This window comes from Schistocerca gregaria, chromosome X, assembly GCF_023897955.1.
Source record: "Schistocerca gregaria isolate iqSchGreg1 chromosome X, iqSchGreg1.2, whole genome shotgun sequence".
Lineage (NCBI taxonomy): Eukaryota > Metazoa > Arthropoda > Insecta > Orthoptera > Acrididae > Schistocerca > Schistocerca gregaria.
The window spans coordinates 235,645,707-235,667,661 of NC_064931.1; the positions used below are offsets into that span (position 1 = coordinate 235,645,707).

The 21,955-nt window shown below is 38.0% G+C and overlaps 1 protein-coding gene across 1 annotated transcript; it reads left to right on the forward strand.

Annotated features, from left to right (window-relative positions):
* The first annotated feature begins 209 nt into the window (after positions 1 to 209).
* On the forward strand, positions 210 to 16,773 carry LOC126297994 (uncharacterized). The gene is made up of 6 exons (XM_049989310.1): positions 210 to 277; positions 6,411 to 6,729; positions 10,475 to 10,590; positions 10,768 to 10,961; positions 13,385 to 13,508; positions 16,470 to 16,773. Exons 1-5 carry the CDS (start codon positions 210 to 212, stop codon positions 13,504 to 13,506), a joined length of 819 nt encoding a protein of 272 aa, XP_049845267.1. The 3' UTR covers positions 13,507 to 13,508; positions 16,470 to 16,773.
* Positions 16,774 to 21,955: the final 5,182 nt, after the last annotated feature.

Below are 21,955 nucleotides of genomic sequence, written 5' to 3' on the forward strand. Positions count from 1 at the left end.
AAAATTATTAATACATCTCCTTACGCCTCAGATATATCACATAATTGGCTTATACTTAGTGGAATCTACATATCACAGTACTTCATTCTACTTCTTATACCAGCCTCCGTAGTTTCAGTTACTTACTTACAGCAATGCGTTTACACTAGAACCAGAGGATCCCTATTCGTAACCAATCAGTGGACAAACTTCTCTATACAATATCACTAATGGTAGTGAAAATAGCAATACCAAAATGTATAAGTCTTATTGAAATGAATGTTATAACGCAGAGCAGGTATATGGAACTCGCATACGATCAGGATTACAACAATGAGCATGACTTCATCTTTTGAAACATTCTTCTACTAGGGAATGGGGAAACAGTAGGAGGGACTAGACCCCTTTCGTTATCACTCGTTTTATCTAGCAGTCATATCAACAAATTCCTTTAAAACAACACTATCTTAATCCTGATTACTTTAGGGAATAAGAATAGTAAGTCACAAGAATTTAGTGAATCTGCAACCAATGTCCTTTTATGAAACAAAGTCTGTCTTATATATAAGAAAATTTTAAAACCACTGACAATTATGCCCCTGACGGCTTCAATTAAGAAGTCTTCGCACACTGAGACCTGATGTTCTCAAAACATTTACCTAAATAACAACCTGCCAGAGATACACCCAATAAATAGCAGGATGAAGTTAATACAAAGGTACTTGTTTCACACTCAAGAGTCAATCAATATCACTAAGGCTTACGAAGGTTTCAAACTTCGGCTCCAATGCTCAGTAACACAAATGGTCAGTGAGAGGTGTTACTAAGAGTAACACCGCAACAACCTTTCACAATTGTATGTTGCTCTTGTGACAAGGATTATTATATATACTAAATACAATAAATACCCAAGTAAACACAATTAGCGCCAGAATTATTTAGCGAGGAGTGACGCCAGGTCGCTCGAGGGCAGAACGAAAACTTAGCTTGAAGAAACCAAGACAGAAGGTGGCACTTAGTAGAAGACCCACTTCTCGAGCTTCGACCCGGAGTCACCTCCCGCTACACAGGATTTCACAGGCCCGGTACCCATAGGTGGAAAGGTAGAGCTTACTCCAAAACACCAGTCAGCCAGCTGTAACATTTAACCAGCGCACTCAACAGGTCCGCAGGGATAATCCACTAATAAATCGGCACACTGCCTTTGTCCTCACTACGAATGAACTACACACGCAAGGTACAACCAACAGCACAAATCTCATCAATAACCTTACGGAGAAGTGCCTGTTATTAAGATATTTAAAAAAAACTTACAGTTACTAGCAAGGCCGGCGGGCACTCCAATCTTAGTCACAATAAAATTACGTGAACTCTTATGGTCCATTGTTCAGTGAAAACCTTAACGAGCACAATTTTGAAAATTTCATTATAAGCTTTACTGGGGATCACTACGCTAAGGCTACCAAACACTCGAAAGCAGTATATATGATAAGCAGATTATGGTCTTGCAGCTGATTACATATTACATCAAACAACAATTTCTCACAAGCTGGAAGAGGCACGCTCGTGCATTATATTCATATTTAACACCAGTCTTAAACACCATGAACTCTTCATGGGCACACCTTTACTTCAATGGTAACACCCATGTGCTAATAGTTACCAGAAGTGAGGTAGCAGCCCTCTTCACCTTCACAGACATGCCCTATGTACAATCTCACTTAACGTCCGATATGGCCTGCGTCGGGTACAGCAGGCGGCAATAAGGCAGCGGACGACCGTAGACAGCCGCGTCCGGAACTAGCAGCACGCAACCCAAGGCAGAAACAAGCTTCCTCACAGGCGACAGGATAGGCTCCCTACGAAGCTTCCCACTACACGTGGTCGGTTCCCGCTCCACTACACGCACACTCCTGCCTCAGGTAACATCGAACACCAACTGTCACATCCTTGGCGAGTGCCTCCAGTTAACTCCTCCGGCAAAGATAAGGCAGCCAAGACTCAGTACGCGCCACAAGCAAAGATAAGAGCGCGAAGGTGAGGTACTTGCAAATATGCTGGTTTGCCAGCAAAACGCCACTGCTCAAATAAGATGTATACGTCATATTGAAATGAACGTTGTAACGCAGAGTAGATATATGGCAACACGCATACGGTCAGGATTACGAAAGCCAGCATGACATGTTCTTTTGAAAGTTCATTATGGTGTTTCGTAAGGAAACTATCGGAGCACACAAAGAAAAGAAAATAACTGCCTAATCCTGGTGCGAAGAACGCCCACCTTTAGCGAATACCGTCACAGGTGTGACAAAAGCTGAATAACTGGCTGTAATTACCAATCTGCGGTCATGAAAGGATTGGGTTTAATGCGCAGTCGACATTATAGCAACTAGAGACAGAACAGTAGCTCTAGCTGCTAAGGGCGACGTTTGACATCAAAAGATAGATCCTCTCTTGAGTACAGTCCCAGAATTTACATTTAGCGAATAAAGGAAAGACGGAAGATATAAGATGAATCGTCGGATGGAGATTTGAGCCCCTAATGGAAAGAGTATAATATTGTAGCCATTGCGTCACTTCGATCGCTTGTTCTAGTACATGAAAATAGTATCACGAGGAGACAGTTTAGTGGTAGGTAGCATTCTTCATCGAAAAGGTTTCACGAAATACTATAGAAGGCCATTTTCCCATTACAGCGATTGCGAATTTCCATCCAGTAATAAAAAGAAGTAATATCAATTATAGTAGAGGCATACGAGCTGTATTCGACCATCCAGCTGAATGGACTACGTTAAACAACGATCAGAGACGCCCAGAGATTCTTGTTTGTCATACTGAAGTAGTTGTACAATCAATGCACCATGCTGATGCATAACTAACGAAACATCTTCCTAGTGGGCGATTACTTTATCCTAAATGTTTAAGAATGTATGAATCTTTCTCTTCTGAATATGGATATAATCTCTTCTATACGAAATATTTCTTAGTTCTTATTTAATGCGTACGCATAAAATAAGAATTGCCAGTATGCAGGTACACCGAAAACGGTTCTTAAACACGTGCGACGTCCATCTCAAATCGTACGAAAAATGAGAAAATTACCATTATATTTTTTTAAAGCATTAATATTTTTATATGTGCCAATTACTGTAAAAGAAAACACCTTTCATAAAGTTATCTCTTTAATGTCTACTAGATTTAGAGTTACAATTCGATAAAGCTTGCGCTACTTTCCGAAGGCGACAACTTGTCGGTGGTGTAGCTCATGATCCATATAACGGATGTCGGCGAACTGCGAAGTGGAATTTCTGTTGTTGATGGAGGTGTATCACAATATTATCACGTAGAACAAGGTGTAGTTAGATAAATGACGAACACTAACTTCATTTAACCAATGTATATTCAGCACTTGCTCATACAAGAGCGCCGCATTTGATGATTGTAACAGTATAACTTATATTCTACGAAAATATGATTTTACAAAGCTCTGGGGACTGGATGTTTACAGTATTTTAAGTGATACAAGTTTTTAAGTGCAAGGAAATGAATCTAGAACCTTACAGGTCTTTTCCTCAAACATCAGCAAGAACTGTCGAGAGGGATACCTTGTTTGGGATTAAAGTGGAAGGTATGGATGCAAACAACGAACAGGTATGAATTCCGAGTAAATTAGTGAGATTTGTACTGATAGCGGTTTTTGCAGCGTACTTTCCTCCAAATATATCCGATTCCCAGTCGCTTTATGTGGTTACAGATGTTTAAAGCTTCAGTTGAAAGCTCAAATCTGTTATTACATACACATTTTCAAGGAAGTTACATAATTTTTAAGTGAATTAGCCCACTTCCGTGGGTTAGTGTGCATGGCTGACTTCCATGTAGGGGGACCCAAATTCAATTTCTGATACTGCCAGGGACTTTTCATTTTTGAGGGGGGCGGGAGAAGGAGGAGGATAGGAACGGGATCCACTCACATTCTTCATGGCAAATTGAGGAGTTACTTGAATGGGAAGTAGCGACTCTCAAGGTCTGCAAAGACGACAGCGACCGGAAGAGCGAATCACTGACGCCATGCCCTTCCATACAGCAAACAAATGACACTGTTGTCTGAGGACGACATGGCAGTCGGTCGGTCACTAGTGGCTCTTTTGAGACCAGAACGGTGGAGCGCTCATCACATTTTCCGAAATATGTGCATTAGAATCCATCAACAATTTCTTTCAGGCTTTCCTCCCCTCATCTCCCAATCATTAAAATAACGCAGCATTTTCATATGTGAACATTTTCTGAAGCTTTTGGCAGTCACATGTAGGCGAACAGCCGCTAGAGAGCGCTTTGTTCATAAGTGTAGAGTCTACTACGGCGTACACGTCAACTCTTGGAGATCCAGTATAAACAAGTTGCTTACGCGAGACTCCATTTCGTGCTCTGTCGGTCTGTAAGCGAATTAGTTATGCGGGTTGCAGGAGGCAGGGGGGCTTCGGGTCTTGTTAAGCGACATTCTGACCGTCCTTACCGCGTGATAACGCCAACCCTGCCTACGGTTAAGACGTGTATCAGAGCCCCTCATTCACTGCGCTGCGTCAGCACTTTGTCTGCACCTAATATCTTCGCTGAGAGTGCCGCGTGGCTATTCGTGATGAACATGTTTCTCTTACTGCTCCCCCTGCAAAATGTCTAGGAATCACACGGTTTTAAGTTACCGTTTTGAAGACTCTGCTGATTTATGCTTTCGTCAATCATTGCCACATAACATAACTGTTTGTTAGAGTCTGCTCGCGGGATACAATAAAAACAATCAACATTAATGTGATTCAGAGGATACTTATTGCAACGTGTCACAGACGCCAGAAAATGAAATGCCAGACACAGTGACGAAGAAAGAACACTTCGAATTCAGCACGTCAAAAAAGCTCAGGACGGTTGCAGAGAAGTTGGGTTTAATGGTCAACGGCACAAGTTAGTAACGACTTTGTGTCACCGACTTACATGCTTCATCTGCATCAAACTATCAGTGCTAGAAGACAACTATATAAACTTTCAAAAACTTGTTGTTCTGCCCGTCTTTTCACTAAAGACGATGAATTTCAAACTCAAAACATTGGTAAGACGGACTAAATGTGCATACATTGCTCTTCTTCGCTGTTTGCTGCGGAGTACAGTGACAATTCAGCTACTATATGTTGCCACAAGGCAAAGGTGAACTTACAGCCCATGGAAGTTTGTGAAGAGCGTCGAAAACTCATAGAGAAACATTGCGACGATAGTAAGAACTACCTAGAAAATATCGGACAGTTGAACAATGCTCTGGCATTTGCTTCACTGCAGTTTAATTTGGTTGATATTACTGATAGTGGTCCATATTGTTTCAAAATACATTGTCAGCTTTATCACACGACTGTAAATTCCCAACCTCCTGCAGGCATTGCACCAGCTGACACTGGCCTTTATACTGTATTTTGGTATTGCAACGTTGTACTTTTTATTAATAATTATTTGTATTTACTTGTTCCTGCATTACTATATTACCTATCGGTCACCAGGATACAGTGCGAATCATTCGCACGAGTCACCTAGAGTGTATTCAATACAAGAAATGTTCTTGTAAAGTGTCTTTATAAAGTACTGTTAATGGAGAGTGTATAAAAGCGAGAAAACATGAACAGGTTTTCCCTCAAAACATTTGACATCGTAAGGCAGGAGAGAACGTATGATGTCCCAACGTTCGAGTTATAAACCTGCTAAATGCGTAACCTCTTAAAAGGTTCTCATCCAATACCAATTAGGTGATGGGACAAGTGTGTATGCGAATGAAGAGCAGCATGTGTCCCTGAAGCTCATGTAGGCCCATGGAGGCTACGCTGGATCAGGTAGGTAGCTTAGTCGCCGAATTCCATGAAGCTACTCTGACACAAGTTTCGTCGACAGCATCAAATTTATCTCCTTTCTTCAAGAGCATTTAGAACGACGACGATTTATCTTTTTTAGCTACGATATTCCTAGCAGACGAGTGCATTAACCGTTTTAACAATACTGTTTCGCTACACGATCACAGAATTGTGCTTGTAAAATAACCACTATGTATCGTCCTCAACATACCTTTCAGTATATTTTCACTTCACTTTCAGCAACACGACATTCTGGCATTTAAGGCGATGGTTTTTATTTGTGATTCAGTGCGCTTCAATATCCTCGTAGTAGTCGTATGTCTGTCGACCAGCTTCGTATACAAGTTACCGTGTTGGATTCGAATCGCTGTGTAGAACTCCACGTGTCTCTGAGCTTCACATTTATTTCTTATTTCATGTCGCGTTTTTGGAACTATTTGTATGTTATGTACCTATTTGTGTTCACCTCAAAATTTTCCAGGAAGCCTTGTAGAACTACTTACCGACACAGGTGTGCATGAAGTGTGAGGGTAATATTTTCCACAGGCTGCATGGTCTGGAAGCGGATACACAGGCTCCGGACCCAAGAAACCCTGGCAATGGCGCTAGGAACTTCACTTCCCGCGTCAGCAGTCCAATGGTTTCTGCGGGAGCCGCTGCTGCAGATCCAGAAAATAAACGGCAGTATCAGGAAAAGCGTCGTCGTCACGTCACAGACCAAGCTGACCCCGAGGTCAAACGACCGAGAGTAAAAGACGAGCCGCCGGAAGCAACAGAGGCACATGGGAAGAACAGAGCAGTCCCATTAAAAGTGCGTGGTATTACATGCAAAGATGTTTTCGTTAATGGACGCGAAGGACTGTTGGTAAGTCCTGCTGTTCCCTCAGTATTCTCATCCTTCCATGAAAGTCTGCAGCCGGCCGGAGTGGTCGAGCGGTTCTAGGCGCTACAGTCTGGAACCATGCGACCGCAACGATCGCTAGGTTCGAATCCTGCCACGGGCATGGATGTGTGTGATGTCCCTAGGTTAGTTAGGTTTAAGTAGTTCTAAGTTCTAGGGGACTGATGACCTCAGCTCTAAGGTCCCATAGTGCTCAGAGCTATTTGAACCATTTTTTTTTCTAAGCCTGCCATTATCAGTCCTTTCAGTAAATCTGATTTTGTATATGCAGTTTTGTTTTGACACTACACTAAACGAAATAACTGGTCCAATGACGTGCATAGCAATACTGCTTTTTGCCCTCCATGACTCTGAATGGTTAGGTTACTTGTTTTAGCAGTACCATATTCGTCAGATAAAAAGGTAGGTATATTTTCTAATAAAAATTCGATGCATCAAGTAGGTTAACGTACTGTTGACAAGAAGGTCATTAGAGACGGAGCACAGGCTGGAATCACTGAATGAAGGGAAAGAAAAATGGGCCACTCCCTTTTAAATGGAACCATCTTCGCATTTGTCGTAATAGATTTAGGGAAATCGTGGATAACCTAAATATGGATGCCAGGACGAGAATTTGAACAGTCGTCCTTCCCAGTGCGAATCCAGTGCGCCAAACACGGTGCCACCTGAAGTATATGTAGTACGTCTACGAATGGCTATGTCTGTCTGGTGCAAAACTGAATAATTTCCACAGAAAGGGTGATTATATAGAGCAGAATTAGAGGACATACTGCGAAGCTTTATGCTGTTAATTATAATGTGATGTCGTTCTGGTTGCAATGGTTGCCTCGCCGTAGCAAGGCTCTGTGGACGAAAACTGTGAATAGCAACTCGCCTGTCGATAGTATGCAGAAAATTCCATATCGTATTAAGAGACATGAAAATGGCTGCTTCCAGCGCTGCATTCTTCGTTGCTGAAAAAATTCGTCCAGGAGACGGCCACTCTTCCCTCGAAATTTGTTGCCTTTTATGGTGAAATCATGCTCTTCTTAACTAGCATTTAAAAGTGTCAAGCATGTCTATTTCCTTACATTGCAAAGGTTCAACGTAAACAGACATGTAGGTCATCATGTTGTAATACTACCGCAAACAGCGAAACCTTGTGCGAGATGTTTGCTGTGTGAAGATAGGTGTTGAAACAACGACACTTGCAGGAAAAGAGAGGTTCTGTAACGATATGCACTTTTGTTTACAAGATCGCATGTAAATTGCTAGCACTGTGTCGAAGAGCGGCGTATAAGGTTCATCGCCTCACGTATGAGATCACTGCACTTTCCACTTTAGAGAAAATTCCTCGGTTCGACAGTATGATTAAGTGCTACACAAATTTTTCGGAGACTTAAATGCATGAAATTCGGCGTAGTACTAAAGATACAGGGTTACGGACTTGAAGACAGAGAACTTCGCACCACCATAAGATTGTAGTCTTTTAGATAAAATCCTTGAGAAAACGGTAAGAGCAAGAAATGTACAAGGATATGAAAAGAACCTGTTAATTCTGTTTTGTACTTCGGCTGTCGTTTTGTACGGGGTATGTATGGGGTACTGTAACGAATGGTTACTACACAATTTTAACTTAACGGCTTATTTCACCGACTGTAATCCAGCCACCAGTAATCATGTAATTGCGGGTGGAAATGTCAAAAGTCATCGCCTACCTACCAATGACATGCTGTCCAAAATGTCCTCAAGTGCATTAACAACGACCTTTTCAGTTCACCTTCTCCTAATGCAGTTCCATCATCATTTAAGTTTTTCCCTTAAAAGCCATGACTTGGGGTCGTCATCAGAAGCTAACTTTCGCCGCTATTCTTAATATTGCAACGAATGTCTGGATTCAATTGACATTACGTCTCACATTTCATGCAGACTTCCCTGTGATGCTACTCTTGTTCGTTATAAAAACTCTTGTCTCGAATTTGGTCTTCACGTTCGTTCTTCTGATAAAATTTCTTTAGATGGCTACTAACATCTTCGATAATCCGCTTGTGGGTTTCCAGAACAAGATTGTTCACGTTCACGACTTTTTCTGTCGATATGACAGCTGAATGACGTTCCCAAGGATCTTTTATTTCAGTCGGTTTTTTGCCGCTTTAGAAACTTACGTCTCAGTCACATGCGCTTGTCTGGTCTCATACTCATTCACTAAAACCTTTTTACAGTTTGAGCGCTTTACTAGCGATATTACAATTTTTGAATCCAAACTTTTTCAATGAATCTTCTTGTTTGGGTGAGCAAAGCTATATATCCAACAAATATTAAGAAACAATAAGTAATCGTTGATTACCAGAGATCTCCCCAATCGCTCATACCGATGAATTTTCTTAATGTGCTGACATAGAAACATCATGCATTGAGATAGTTAAGTGATTGCAAATATTGTCGTAAATAATCTCCCGCCCAGCTCAGATACTGAAAACTTAAAAAGTGCTTCGTATATCTTGTAGGACCTCCTTTAGTATGTCGAAATTCATAAAATGAAAGTGACGTATACAGTACCTACCTCCGGATGTATTTCGGAGTGATTAGGATTATTTTTGTATGTAAAAGATTTCTAATAAACTACGTAATACATTAATCAGACCACCCTCCACCAAAACCAAAAACTAGCATTGTAACTTGGCGAATTGTCTTACTATAAACCACCATGGTTAGTACGTATGCTGTTCTCTAAGGATGTGTATGACACTTAGCAACCGATCATAAGAATCACCACAGACTGAGTGCGTTTCTCCACTGGATGCAATCCACAGTTTAAAATTTCGTTTCACTACTTTATGGTATCACTATCATGTTGCACAGTTCTTCTGCAACTATTGAAATTCTTGGATGGAAGGCCTTGTGTCACTCCAACCTACCCAAGTGTCAATATCTGAGACTTACCCACTATAGGGCCTTTCCCTATGTCAAGCTGATTCTGAGAGCAATCCTGCTGAACGTCTGCTTCCGTATCTCAGGTACGTCAAACGTCGTAGCACGCATCTTATTGGATAATCTGTTATTTATCCTTCATTTCCGGCAAACTTGAGGTGTGGCAATGTTACCTGCCTGTTAGTACGGACAATGTTCATCAGGCTTTCACAACTGCGTCCAGAAATGGGGTGGCTGGGCACATCACGTTGGGAAGAAATTTCCCGTAATTGACACTTACAGTGGTTTCTTGACACGGCAGACCGATGATTATTAAGATTCTGAGAATCTGGGATGTCATATGCCACGCATCGTCTTCATGTGCCAAATCCCAACAATTATCTTCCTGCATTCATGATCATACTAGTACTTTATTGCAGACTATGCATCCATGCGCTTTTACATGGTATCGGTGTCACACGGCAGTTTATATTTTCCTATCCCGTCACATTTTAGACAGCTGTACATTACAACAGGCAAGAAGCTACATTATAGCTGTCATTCGGAAGACAAGGAAGCAAAACTACAAACGGCCATCGTAATATTCGATCTTCTAAGAGAGTTTCCATAAAGTGGACACAATTTAGACACATTACGATATCTCTCGTTGTTTCGCATGATTTTCACCATAGTTTGCAATATCTGATTAACATACATCTTTAAGAATTTTTTTTATGAAATTCAAGAAAACGCTGCAAAAACCTGATAATGACTAATGTAAAATCTACAGTAGCACACTTTCATTATGCTTATTACACAGGTGACAGTTTCTTGGGAGAAGAGATCTTGTGAATCCAAGCCCGAATTCAAAACTGAAAGCAAAGATGCTGCAGTACCGACCATCGCCGAACTGCAAGATAATCAAAATGCCCAAAGGTAAGATATTCATAGATTCTTCTGTCAACTTCATTTTGCCTGCCTGGTAGAGGATCCATATCTAAACTGAAAAGCTTCTGATTGAGTCGCAGTCTAGACAAAAATGAAACTTCTCGTTGTAAAGTGGTGAGTTCTATGAAGATACCCTAAGTGTACTTACCTTTTTTCTCTTCCAAGGACTGATCATCAGACGGTACATAAGACGGAATCCATCTATTATAATGCTATAGAAGTTTCCAGAACCGATGGTGCAAAACAACGAGAAGAATGGGTCCTATTGAAAGCAAATAATGTCCAATGTGACTGCACTGCGATCTGTGTCAAAGATCTGGACAAAGTCAAGCCTAGATCTTTCAGTTCTGAAGATTCAGGTAACTATGTTTGTCAGAGTCATGAACCTGAAACACTGGAGACAGGAGCAGGACCCTTAATGACTGACGTCGGCAGTAGGTAAGAAACATATATACTCCATTAAGTAGGCTCTTGTAATTATAGTTTATATGTAACTAGTGCATACTCCATTTGTGATAATGGCAGCCAACACAGAAACTGTAAGTCACTCTAAGTCATGTAATTATAATCACCTCTAGACTTACCGCTTAGAGCAAACACTTAAATTGTTCTTCATCCTAATGTACACACCAGACATTAATGTAAAAAATGACTGAGAGCTCCTTGCTATAGTCATTAAAACTATTAGGAAATACTGTTGACTGTACTACAACGAATACATCGTCAGACATAACAATAATGCATAAATATTAACTGTTAGTATTGAGAAGGATGTGATCATGGAGTATCTTCACAGGTAAGTCTCATAGCAACAATCGTTTGTAAATAAATAGGGGAAATACTTTCCTAATGTGCTAATTCCCATTGACAAATCTGTGCGACCATTTTAGTTTTCCTCTCCATCATGTGAATCAACAGCCAACTACACTTAATGAACAGTGAGCCTTATTTCATTGTGTATACATTTTTACTAGTGGTCACAATAATGTTATTGAACACTTTATGCACATATGATGATACAATAATTCCACAGAGTTTATAAGAGAATTATGGGTACTAAGAAACACATTGTAGTATCACCTGTAAGTTGGGATCTTTATTTTACAATAACTTTATTAATGCAGCTTCACCGAGTCACTTAGAAGATACAGTTAGCCACAGCTCTGTCTTCGTCTCTATGTTCTCACTGCTGTTTTCGTTGAAGTGATACGGAAGCCGTTACAGTAGTAGATCTGTTATCAGGCTCCCTATCAGTACACCATCACTTTATGTGACCATTGATCTGTGATCCATAAGTGTTAGGGCAGATTGTGGCAATCAATGCCTGTATGCATGTGGGAAGTCAATAAACTTAAACTGGATAAGTTTAATGAAAGAGCCACTTACTTTCTAAGCATTTATGATTTAGACGATGGCATATCAAACAGCGTCCCACATGCAGCAGAATGTACATGCATAATATTTGCCTATTTCTTTCGCTTAAATTATGTTTTGGTTGCCAATCTTTCGCTATCTGACAGTTTGATTTGTGAACCCACACTCTTGTTAACTGAAAACATGGTATTCTTAGGCATGTTCTACAGTGAAAAAGTAAGACAGTAAAAAAATACGGTTCAGTTGAAGCGTTGCAATGTTTAACAAGTATTAATATTCAGGTCCCTAAAGCTTCATCTTTATGCCTTTTCCACTAATGTTAACTTTTAATCACTGAACAAAGTTCCTTTTTAATGAGAATTAATGTGTCCAACATCTACCCTAGACAAAATGTCTCTTGCATGATAAACACACAAACCGACCGTAATTAAAAGCACAGGAAGGCAAAATACTCGGAAATTTTAAGAAGCCCTTCATACTGACTTTTGCTGTAAAATTTTTCCTTAGCATCTATTACCAAAGCATTTGTTTTTAACTTCATCTTTGATAGCGAGTTCTCAAATACAAAATAAAAGAAAATTTTTAAGACATTTGACATTCAAGTATAAGGCATGCTTAATGTTCACAGTATATCACATTTACCATTTACATAAGCGATATGTCTAATTTGACCAGCTGTTTATCAAATTGTTTCACTGTTACAAACTTAGATTAATTCATAAAACATTCAACACCATACGCTATAAGGTCCAATTTGAATGAGACACAGAATCTGTAATAAGATGATCAAAACATGTAGAGACAGCAGAGTTTAAGGCCAATTCATTATTGTAGTAAAACAGTGCCATCAAAGTTAGGCAGTTCTAGAGGGAAAAAAGAAATCAGCAATTAAGACCCTTTAATCTTGCAACATTTTAGAATTGGCCCATAAACGAAAGATGAGAATATTTCAGTTACTGTTTAGGTTTCATTCATCTTGATTGGATTGAACCTCAGGGTTGGGGATGGGGAGTGGTTCAGTTTTCTTTCATTAATATATTCTTCATTGATAATCTATTCAGCCATTTTACTGACTGCATTTAATTTACTCTTGCCTCCAAAGCAGGCAAGAAACTTTGGATACTATATGTTTTGCATTTATATTGATATACAAAAGAACTAACTTAATTTGTTCTTTCAGTAGCATTGCTGATTACCATTGTGGTTAAGTTTTCGATCACTTTGTGTATTTCAGTGTTATGGCTGAGTCGAACTGCCACAAGCACATCTGAAGATGGAATGGTATAATAACGAAAATGAGCAAGTGAATCACCAAAACAACAGATTTTCAATATCAATATATTTATGTAAATTATTGTCATCTTGTTACTACGTTTGGTACAGATTGCGTGCATGTACATTGTTTCAGGTCTCCTGCAGAAACAAATTTGCAGCACACTGCACAGCATGGCTGTGTCGGACCACCTTCCTGGCACTGTGCCCAGTGACAGACACCAATGTAACCACATAGTTCCACACTCAGCCACATAGAGGTTAGTTTTGCCTCACTCTTCCTTGTTTGTGCCACATTCTTGAAATTAAGCAAATTCCAATAAAACTTACTTCATGTGATGGTTATTAAGATCTTTGTTTTGTGATGATATGCCCCCACTAGATATGATTAAAATAGAGATATATATTTAGCACTCATTTCTCACTGTAATTTTGTTTACTTTTCCAAACTCTTTCAAGTAGCTCCTCAATCCTCACTGATAGATTTTCAGATAAGTTCTTTGCAACAAGACAGAATCTTAGGCATGATAAGCAAGTGGTATAGCATTAACAATGCATGTGCAGTTTCAATAATCTTCAGACTATCAGAATAACAGGTGTTATGTGAACACTAAATCATAAATATTATCATCAAATTTCATCACTTATTTTCGTTTTAACGTAACATTGAAGGTTATAAAAATACTCATAAATGATTAATGCCGATAATGTTAGATAAAATGTAAGATAACAGCTTATCCTTTCATCCAAACTGTTGCTTCTCCATTTCCTGCACTTACTCATATTGAATTTTTAATTTACTTGTGGAATATGTTAGATGGATACTCATTTGTGTCAAAATCATTAATTACCATTATCATATCGTTATATACATCATTATGTATATTATTATGTAACTCTGTATTGTGATAATGTAATTCAGTATTGTTTTTATACCCTGGCATCATAACATCTTAATGAAATTTGTACACTGAGTCCATTGATAATTCTCATATTCTCATCCCAACGTTGATATGGTTATTTATTAACACTGCTGGTTTAATGTTATGTACAGATACTACATTCATATTACATGTAATGTTTTTCTTAAAATTGAGTTTCAATATCAATTTAATCAAATACTTACCATTAGACATTACTCTTACATGAACACTTTTATGCGTAATATGATAAATGGAAATTGAATGCATTACACTGGATTTTGTTACTTACCCCAATAACATAATTTGTTGTTATTGGTGTTTCCAGGCACATAATTGTGATTTTAGCTGTTAGATTGACCTTATTAGTTAATTTTTTAATATGAAGTATGCTATGATAAATATGTTACATTTTGGCTACAGTTGTAAATTTTTTTACTTATTTTACTTACTTATATCTTTCTATTTGCGCCTCTGGGTCAAAAATTATGAAATGCATGATAAAACTGAAAGAAAATGAACAATGCCTCATCTTGATTATTTATGCACTGGTTTAATTCTTTTTTTATAATTTTCCTATTACTCAAATTGTGTCATCCTTCTCAGCGCTATACTACTAGTGGAATCCCTCTTTAGCCCCTGTAATAATTAGACACAATGACATCTTAACTTTGAGGGTAGTCTGAAGGTTGAGGTCAAAAATCTGTGAGTCCGACATAAACCAACTATAGTAATGTAGAGTATCACTATATTGTCTGTTATAATTGACCTGTTGTCAATTATTTCTAAGACACTTAATAAAGTTGACTGACCGAGGCTGAAGAAGTACATCAGGTTCTAATACCTTCTGGATGTAATGACTGCATATGTGAATGTAGATTTTGTCATCGAATACAGCTGATGAGATGCTCTCTGGTTTGCAGCAGAGTGGCAGTATTATAAAACAATGACTTTTCGACGAGTGGCATACTCATCATCTTCTGGTGAAGAAGATTATGAGTATGTCACTCATCGAATAAATCGCAGTTTTATAAAACTGTCACCTGGCTGGAAACCTGAGAGCTTTTCATCAGTTATAATGACTACTGGTGAGAGTGTCCAGTGGAGTGAGATATCCACCTAGTACGAAAGGAGAAGAGATCATTCTTGGGTAGGAGATAAAAATGTGTAGATAGCGTAGCTTAATCGAGGAAACATTTTTATTCGTCCTAAACAATGGCCTCTTTCCTTGATGTGTGTTAGAGCTCTGTCTTACAAGCATCTGTTGAGTGTACGTTACTGTAATGGATGTATCTTTCGTGCAGAGTCATATTTTTGTTATATAATGAGGACATAAGAAATAAGTTGAAACATTATCCTATACCTCTTGAACGGCACAATAAAGTCAATCACAGCTAAGTTTTCCCTCCAATAGATATGTCACCATTAACAGTGACAGATACCCTCACATCATGAGTCATTTTGGACGAAATTGGACTTTCACCAAAGACATTAGTGCAAAGTCTAATAAACAGGAATACTTGGCGTGCTTCTGTCCTCTTTCAAGGAACATGCTGGTTGTAGAAGTTTCTTGTGCCACCAGGATTGATACTGGCTTCGTCTGAGTCAAGCTCCACCATACTAGAGTGTTTAGCAACCGTGGCTCCCAGGACAAAACACTATGACTCAGATTAGATCAGTACGTGGAGTTTGGAGACTTGGGAGCACCATAATGGTCAACTGGTGCATTACGTCATGTAGCGTGCTTCAGTGGTTCAGTTGGTTAGTCTGTTGATCCTGAAATTAATGGTCCTTTCCATGGTGCCGTATCCATTTCATACAGTGCACCCTCGATGTTCCTAAGTCATTAGCCATCGTATCCTTTCCACAAGAAGTTTTGATCAACATAAAATGCATCAGAATGTCTCTCCATTTTATGAATAGGAATAATTTCATTATCTAATCCATTCTTTCTTCTACCAAACAGGATTTTTCAATAAAATTATGTACTGTATGGTTTCCCAGAATGTTATTTACAATAATAGTTGCTCTGGAAGAATGTTCTTGATTAAAGTCTCTGGTACTTTGTATTAGATATAAGTGTTACTATTACTTCCAGATATTTCTGCCTTGTCTAAATTAATTTTAGCAAGTTATAGTTCTTTGTTTCCATAATTTATTTCATGCAACTGTGTAATTTTGGAAAATGAGAAGGAGTTTTGTGTCTTAGTTCTATACTAAGAAACACACTACAAGGCTAATTTCATGATTTTATCGAACAACCTAACAGTGTCCTTATTTTAACAATTTTATCTATTTCAGGTTCTATAAGTTCCTGTCCAACACCACTTCTTTTCGTCTGTTTATTGTGTACTATTGAGCGGGACACTGCCAGTGTGAGTGCTGTTACCGGAGATAATTATGTGTTACCTGAAACCCTGAATGAAATGTGTGGAAATGTGAGTGTGCCAATGCTTACAGTTTAGCTACTCAGAGCGAAATTGTGGCTCAAATATGAGTTGGACAAGCTATCGCTACAAACGGGGAAGGAACAGTGAAAGACAATCTATACATTTTGCAAGAAGATGAAGACTTCATGATATTTTATAATGACTCTTTTTCTGTTTTTTTTTGGGGGGGGGGGCTCATGATAGTAGTCAATTTCATGTACTCAGAAATCCTTGCCTTTCAGTACATTGTGAAATTTGTGTGTAAAATCTTCCATTGTAACAGTTTAAATCAGCAACACAACAACAGTGTGAGAATATAAACCCCATGACTAAGGACAGTTCTTAAAGTGTTGTGATACTATGGACATAGGGCTGCAAGGGATTCTGTTTTCATTGACTGATGATTTGATAGCAATAGCAATATGTTCCAGTGAAATTCAGTAATGGTATTCTACTGTTGTATGAATATAATTGTTAAAATAAAGAGTATTAGACATATTTTAAACCAAACTCATTGTTATTTGTTGTCTTGTTACATCACAAACACAGCAATGTCTCAAAACCAACAATATCAGTAGGTAGCAATAAAGATAACCCTGCCAGACAGACATAAAGTAATAACAAGGATTTTTTTTAGATTTGCAGAAGAATTATATAAACATATTTTCCATTAAAGACAGTGACTGACATAACTTTTATATCGAAATTATGAGTCTCAATATACTTCAAAAATGTTCAGCTAAAATTAACATAGTGATTTCAAAATTTAGTCTCCCAATGGTGCACCCAGCACATCTTCATTAACCTTTACCCACAAGTGTTTTCTAATATAGCCACAAATATAATAGATAAAACTTAGAATTTAGCCAATAAGAGGTGAGCTTAGTGTGCAAACTGTACATTATTGATGTCTGCATGGCCTGTGAATGCATATTTATTGAAAATAACGGTGTTTTGAGAAGACACAACACACATGGCTCTTCTACCTACTATCTGAGTTACAGCAATGAACCAGAGGTCAGAGGATAGTACAACACTTTAGTGATGAAAATATAGTTCTGTATCATTTGTATACATAGGTCGAAATATTTATTGAAACATTTCTATGCATTTTTGTTTCTGTTCATGTCTGTGGCAAATGAGAAAAACAAATAGCATTCTCCATCTTTACAAAATATCTTCCATGTAAATCGAAACATTTCCCTCTCTTTGTGAATGAGCTTTCAAACATGAATTCTAGATATTGAAACCATATGTAAGACTGCACAGCCATTTCATTAAGTTTGCGCCATACATTATTTGCATCTGCATCTTAAAGACCATGGTCTGGTACACAAAAAATGCGCAGCATTATTATATGACATGTGAAACCTTATGTCACTACACCAGTATTCTGGTGGTTAGATCGGTGAATTGTACCATTCTACCTCATGAGAAGATGGTGTCTATGTAGGTTTCTATTGACAGAAATAACCTCATTTTCTTCAGACACTGCTCACTAGAGTCATTCTAAACATTCAGATGACACAAATTGAGTATAATGGCTTTATATCCTTATTATAATTCATAATATTTGTGCTACATAAAACTATAAAGGCACAGATATAAAATTACTCGTAACTTCTCATTACTAATTTAGTGTTGTATACCAAACTGACAACACAAATGAACAGTTATAAAGATCAGGGCAGGGTGGAGAGGGTTAAGAAAGGGATGTTGTCAGTAGCGATGTCTCCAGTGAGTACACAGAACCAACAAAAAGGCTCTAGCTGTCAATATGGATTATTATGAATGAAGGTATTTGAGAAGTGCTACTTAGGGCTAATACCAGTATTAAATACACAGGGTATTCGTATTTTAGACATCTAAGCCAGAAGAAGCTTAGAAGAATGTAAAATATGTCAGAAACACTCAATCAATGTCATAGCAACAAAGAAATTAAACAAAGGTATAGATCACAAAGAAGAATCCCAAATACACTACAATGAATTAATTATTATTATGTACAATGTACTTGGAGTGGACACTGATTTAATATTCTCGTTTCCCAACAATGATGAACACAAAATAACATATGGTTTGTTGAATGGACACAAATATGAAATCCTTGTTTCACTTCAATGATATCACTCATATGGTTGTATGAAAGACTATTCTACAGCGGCACATTCCACAGACTGTGGTTCTCAGAGGGAAATTTATAGTAACATCTGATAGTGGCTGAAAAATGCACAATTATTTGGGGGATGTTGTACTTACATATCTCAAAAGAACTGTAAAAGAAGTCATAAATATTATTAAAACCCAACATATCCATGATTATTTTATAATGATTACTTACCTTCCTATGTGTCTGATAACAACAAGCAGTTTTCAGATGCTTAACAAGCCTGGATGTTCATTACACTGTATGTGTTTTAAAAGCCGACCGCGGTTGTCTTGCGGTTCTAGCCGTGCAGTCCGGAACCGTGCGACTGCTATGGTCGCAGGTTCGAATCCTGCCTCGGGCATGGATGTGTGTAATATCCTTAGGTTAGTTAGGTTTAAGTAGTTCTAAGTTCTAGGGGACTGATGACCACAGAAGTTGAGTCCCATAGTGCTCAGAGCCATTTGAACCCTTTTTTGGTTTAAAAATTATAATGTGTAGATTAGCAGTACCATAAATATTTGTGATATGAACCAACACAATTAAATATAATAACTACTATGTTAAATCATGACGATACTATGATCACAATACACGAATGTTTTCATTTTTAGACTGCTGATTGATTTGAGAGTCTCAGCAATAATGATCGTTTCCTGTGAATACAAGTTTTCGAAACAAAATGAATTACTTCTTTTAGTGTCACAACTTCACAAACAGATCAAAGTCAAAAACGTTTACTATCAATAAATAAATCATTGCCAGACAGATATAAGCAAATGTAAATTGGAATCATGCTATAGAATCCAGAAGAATATCACAAACGTATTTTGAACGAAACTTGGTAAGTGTTATTTGTTTTAAAATAATTTTTAGAATCCCAATGCACAGGATTAAAAAGAAAATCAGCTTACGTCAATTTGGCGATTTTAGCACTTAGTCTCCCTACTTTGGACATAATTCCTGTCATCAGTAATCTTTAGCCTCTACCTTTTTCTATTGTATGTTGTAATATAATAGCTAAATATTTTAGTTTAGAAAATTAGTTGTGAGCCTGTTGCATAAACGGGACAGTTTGTATACTCTGATAGCACAACTATCTCTATTAAACAAGAGAATCTACTGGTACCTTAGATATCGTAAGCAGAAGAAGTTCAGAAGAATCTAAACAACATCAGAAATATTCATTCCATATCACTGTAACACTCAAAGAAGACAGAGAGACAAAACTAAAATATAGTAGGTGAGGTATGAAAGACAAAGTCTAATATAAAGTACACTACATTGAGTTAAAACTGTATGTAAAATAGCTGTTGTGTACGCTAATATGAAGTCATCATTTTATTTCAGTCTTGTGTGCAGAATGAAATCTATCAGAATAATAAATTAGTCCACTATAACGTGGTATACAATTTTGTCTCATTAACATCGTTTGCTGCTGTCTAGAGTATGAAACAGATATAATAGATTGATATAATAATAAATAACGTTAAGCAGTGATGGAGTGAGTATCCTTGCAGAGGGAATACCTGCACCCTTCAGTACAGCTGCAATTGAGAGATGTTGAATGAAGCAGGCTCCATCTTTATACTAGGAGTCTAGACTAGGTGACTAGCTGAAAGGAAAATTACATAGCTTTATGTTTAACTGGTAAATTACATATGAGTACAGTAACTTGTAAGACTATGAGTAAAACAGTTCTGTTACCCATGGATCCTATGTTACTATAGGAAACTGCCGCTCACACTTTGAATATTCAGCTGAAGAGAGCAGCATGAACATTAGACAACAAATAGTCCAAAGGAGGCGACTTAGATTCTTAGAATTGTACTTTTCATACTACAGATGTGAAAGACTGTCAACAAGTTGAACACAAAAATCTATATTACATCATTCCACGTCAGCTCTGATGAAAAATGTACCAGTAGAGTGACTTTACTGACAATAATCTGACAACGCTGAAGACACTGCCCTCCACAAACTTGAAGGACAGTCTGTCTCTGACCCACAGTACAAGTTTGAACTTGGTCTGTGTGTGACTTTCTCTACAAAAAGAACAGTACTGGCTGTTCCGTTTATGTATTGTATTAAGGAAGCTTTTGGTTTACCAAGAGTGTGGCATTAAACTATTTCTTGGATCTTGGTGAATCCATGAATGTAACTTAAAAATATTTCAATGTCTATCGGAATACATTCAGCATCAAAAGAATGAAAATGTCATGACGATGACTCAGGTCAGACAGTCAGATGATCTAAGGAGTGATGGGCAATAAATTAAATGTCCATCGTTTTACGCTTTATGAAATTAAAATTCAAGATTTGTCGTTTAGGTATTTTTATGTTAAGCTAGTGTCAAACTACAACACAACTCAGGTTAAATTTCTTCAGAAGAGTACTGCCAATGACTTCCTCCTCTCAACAGAATCTAAAATGTGTCAAATTTGCACTGTCATGTTATTAACTAGGGTAAATTATTTATTTTCGAATATAATCTGGAAACAAATTATCAAAGTGAAGAGTGGTATACTAATCAATCTCATCTCATTTATTCATACCCATCAAAAGTTTTTTTGTAAAGCATTTAATTTCGTGCTACAGTAAACATCTATTCGCCACATCTCGTTTTTTCTAACAGTTTTGTTTCCCAACATGTAAACCTATTCGAACGGACGTTTCTTCATACAGTCCATAATAATTACAGAAGATTTTTAAAAAAAGTTAAAGGTCTGATTCTTCAAGTATTGCCAACGGGTATGTTGTGAATAGTCTTTACAGGTTTGCCACCGGATGACTTTGTGCAAATTCCACAAAATTTCATCGGAGCAACTTTCCGACGTCTTCAGTTGGTTCAACCTTGCTGATGGCTAGGTACGACTGACGGTATCCGCACGTCGACGTCCTGTATATAGAACACACTCGCTAAGAATCTGCAGAATCGGAAATCACGCGTGCTCAATGATTTGCAGATAGATGACGTCATACTAAAACGCTCTCTACCGAAAATGGCAGAGAAGCTCTCCTGCGTGTGCGCTGTACATTTTGTTTACTAACAGTGCGGCCAGATGTCACTCACTACGCTCTCTGCCGAAAATGGCAGAGCAGCCCTCCTGCGGGTGCGCTGTACATTTTGTTCACTAATAGTGGGGCCAGATGTCACTCACTAAACAACTATACTAGACCAATGTTACGACAGGTCTGTTATCGAAAAAATC

What these genes read in the sequence shown, in the direction of transcription:
- LOC126297994 (XM_049989310.1), top strand. Translation starts at nt 210, where the DNA reads ATGGTAGTGAAAATAGCAATACCAAAATGTATAAGTCTTATTGAAATG. An exon ending in ATGGACGCGAAGGACTGTTG is followed by an intron (nt 6,730 to 10,474) that starts GTAAGTCCTGCT and finishes CTTATTACACAG; the next exon opens with GTGACAGTTTCTTGGGAGAA. An exon ending in GATAATCAAAATGCCCAAAG is followed by an intron (nt 10,591 to 10,767) that starts GTAAGATATTCA and finishes TTCTCTTCCAAG; the next exon opens with GACTGATCATCAGACGGTAC.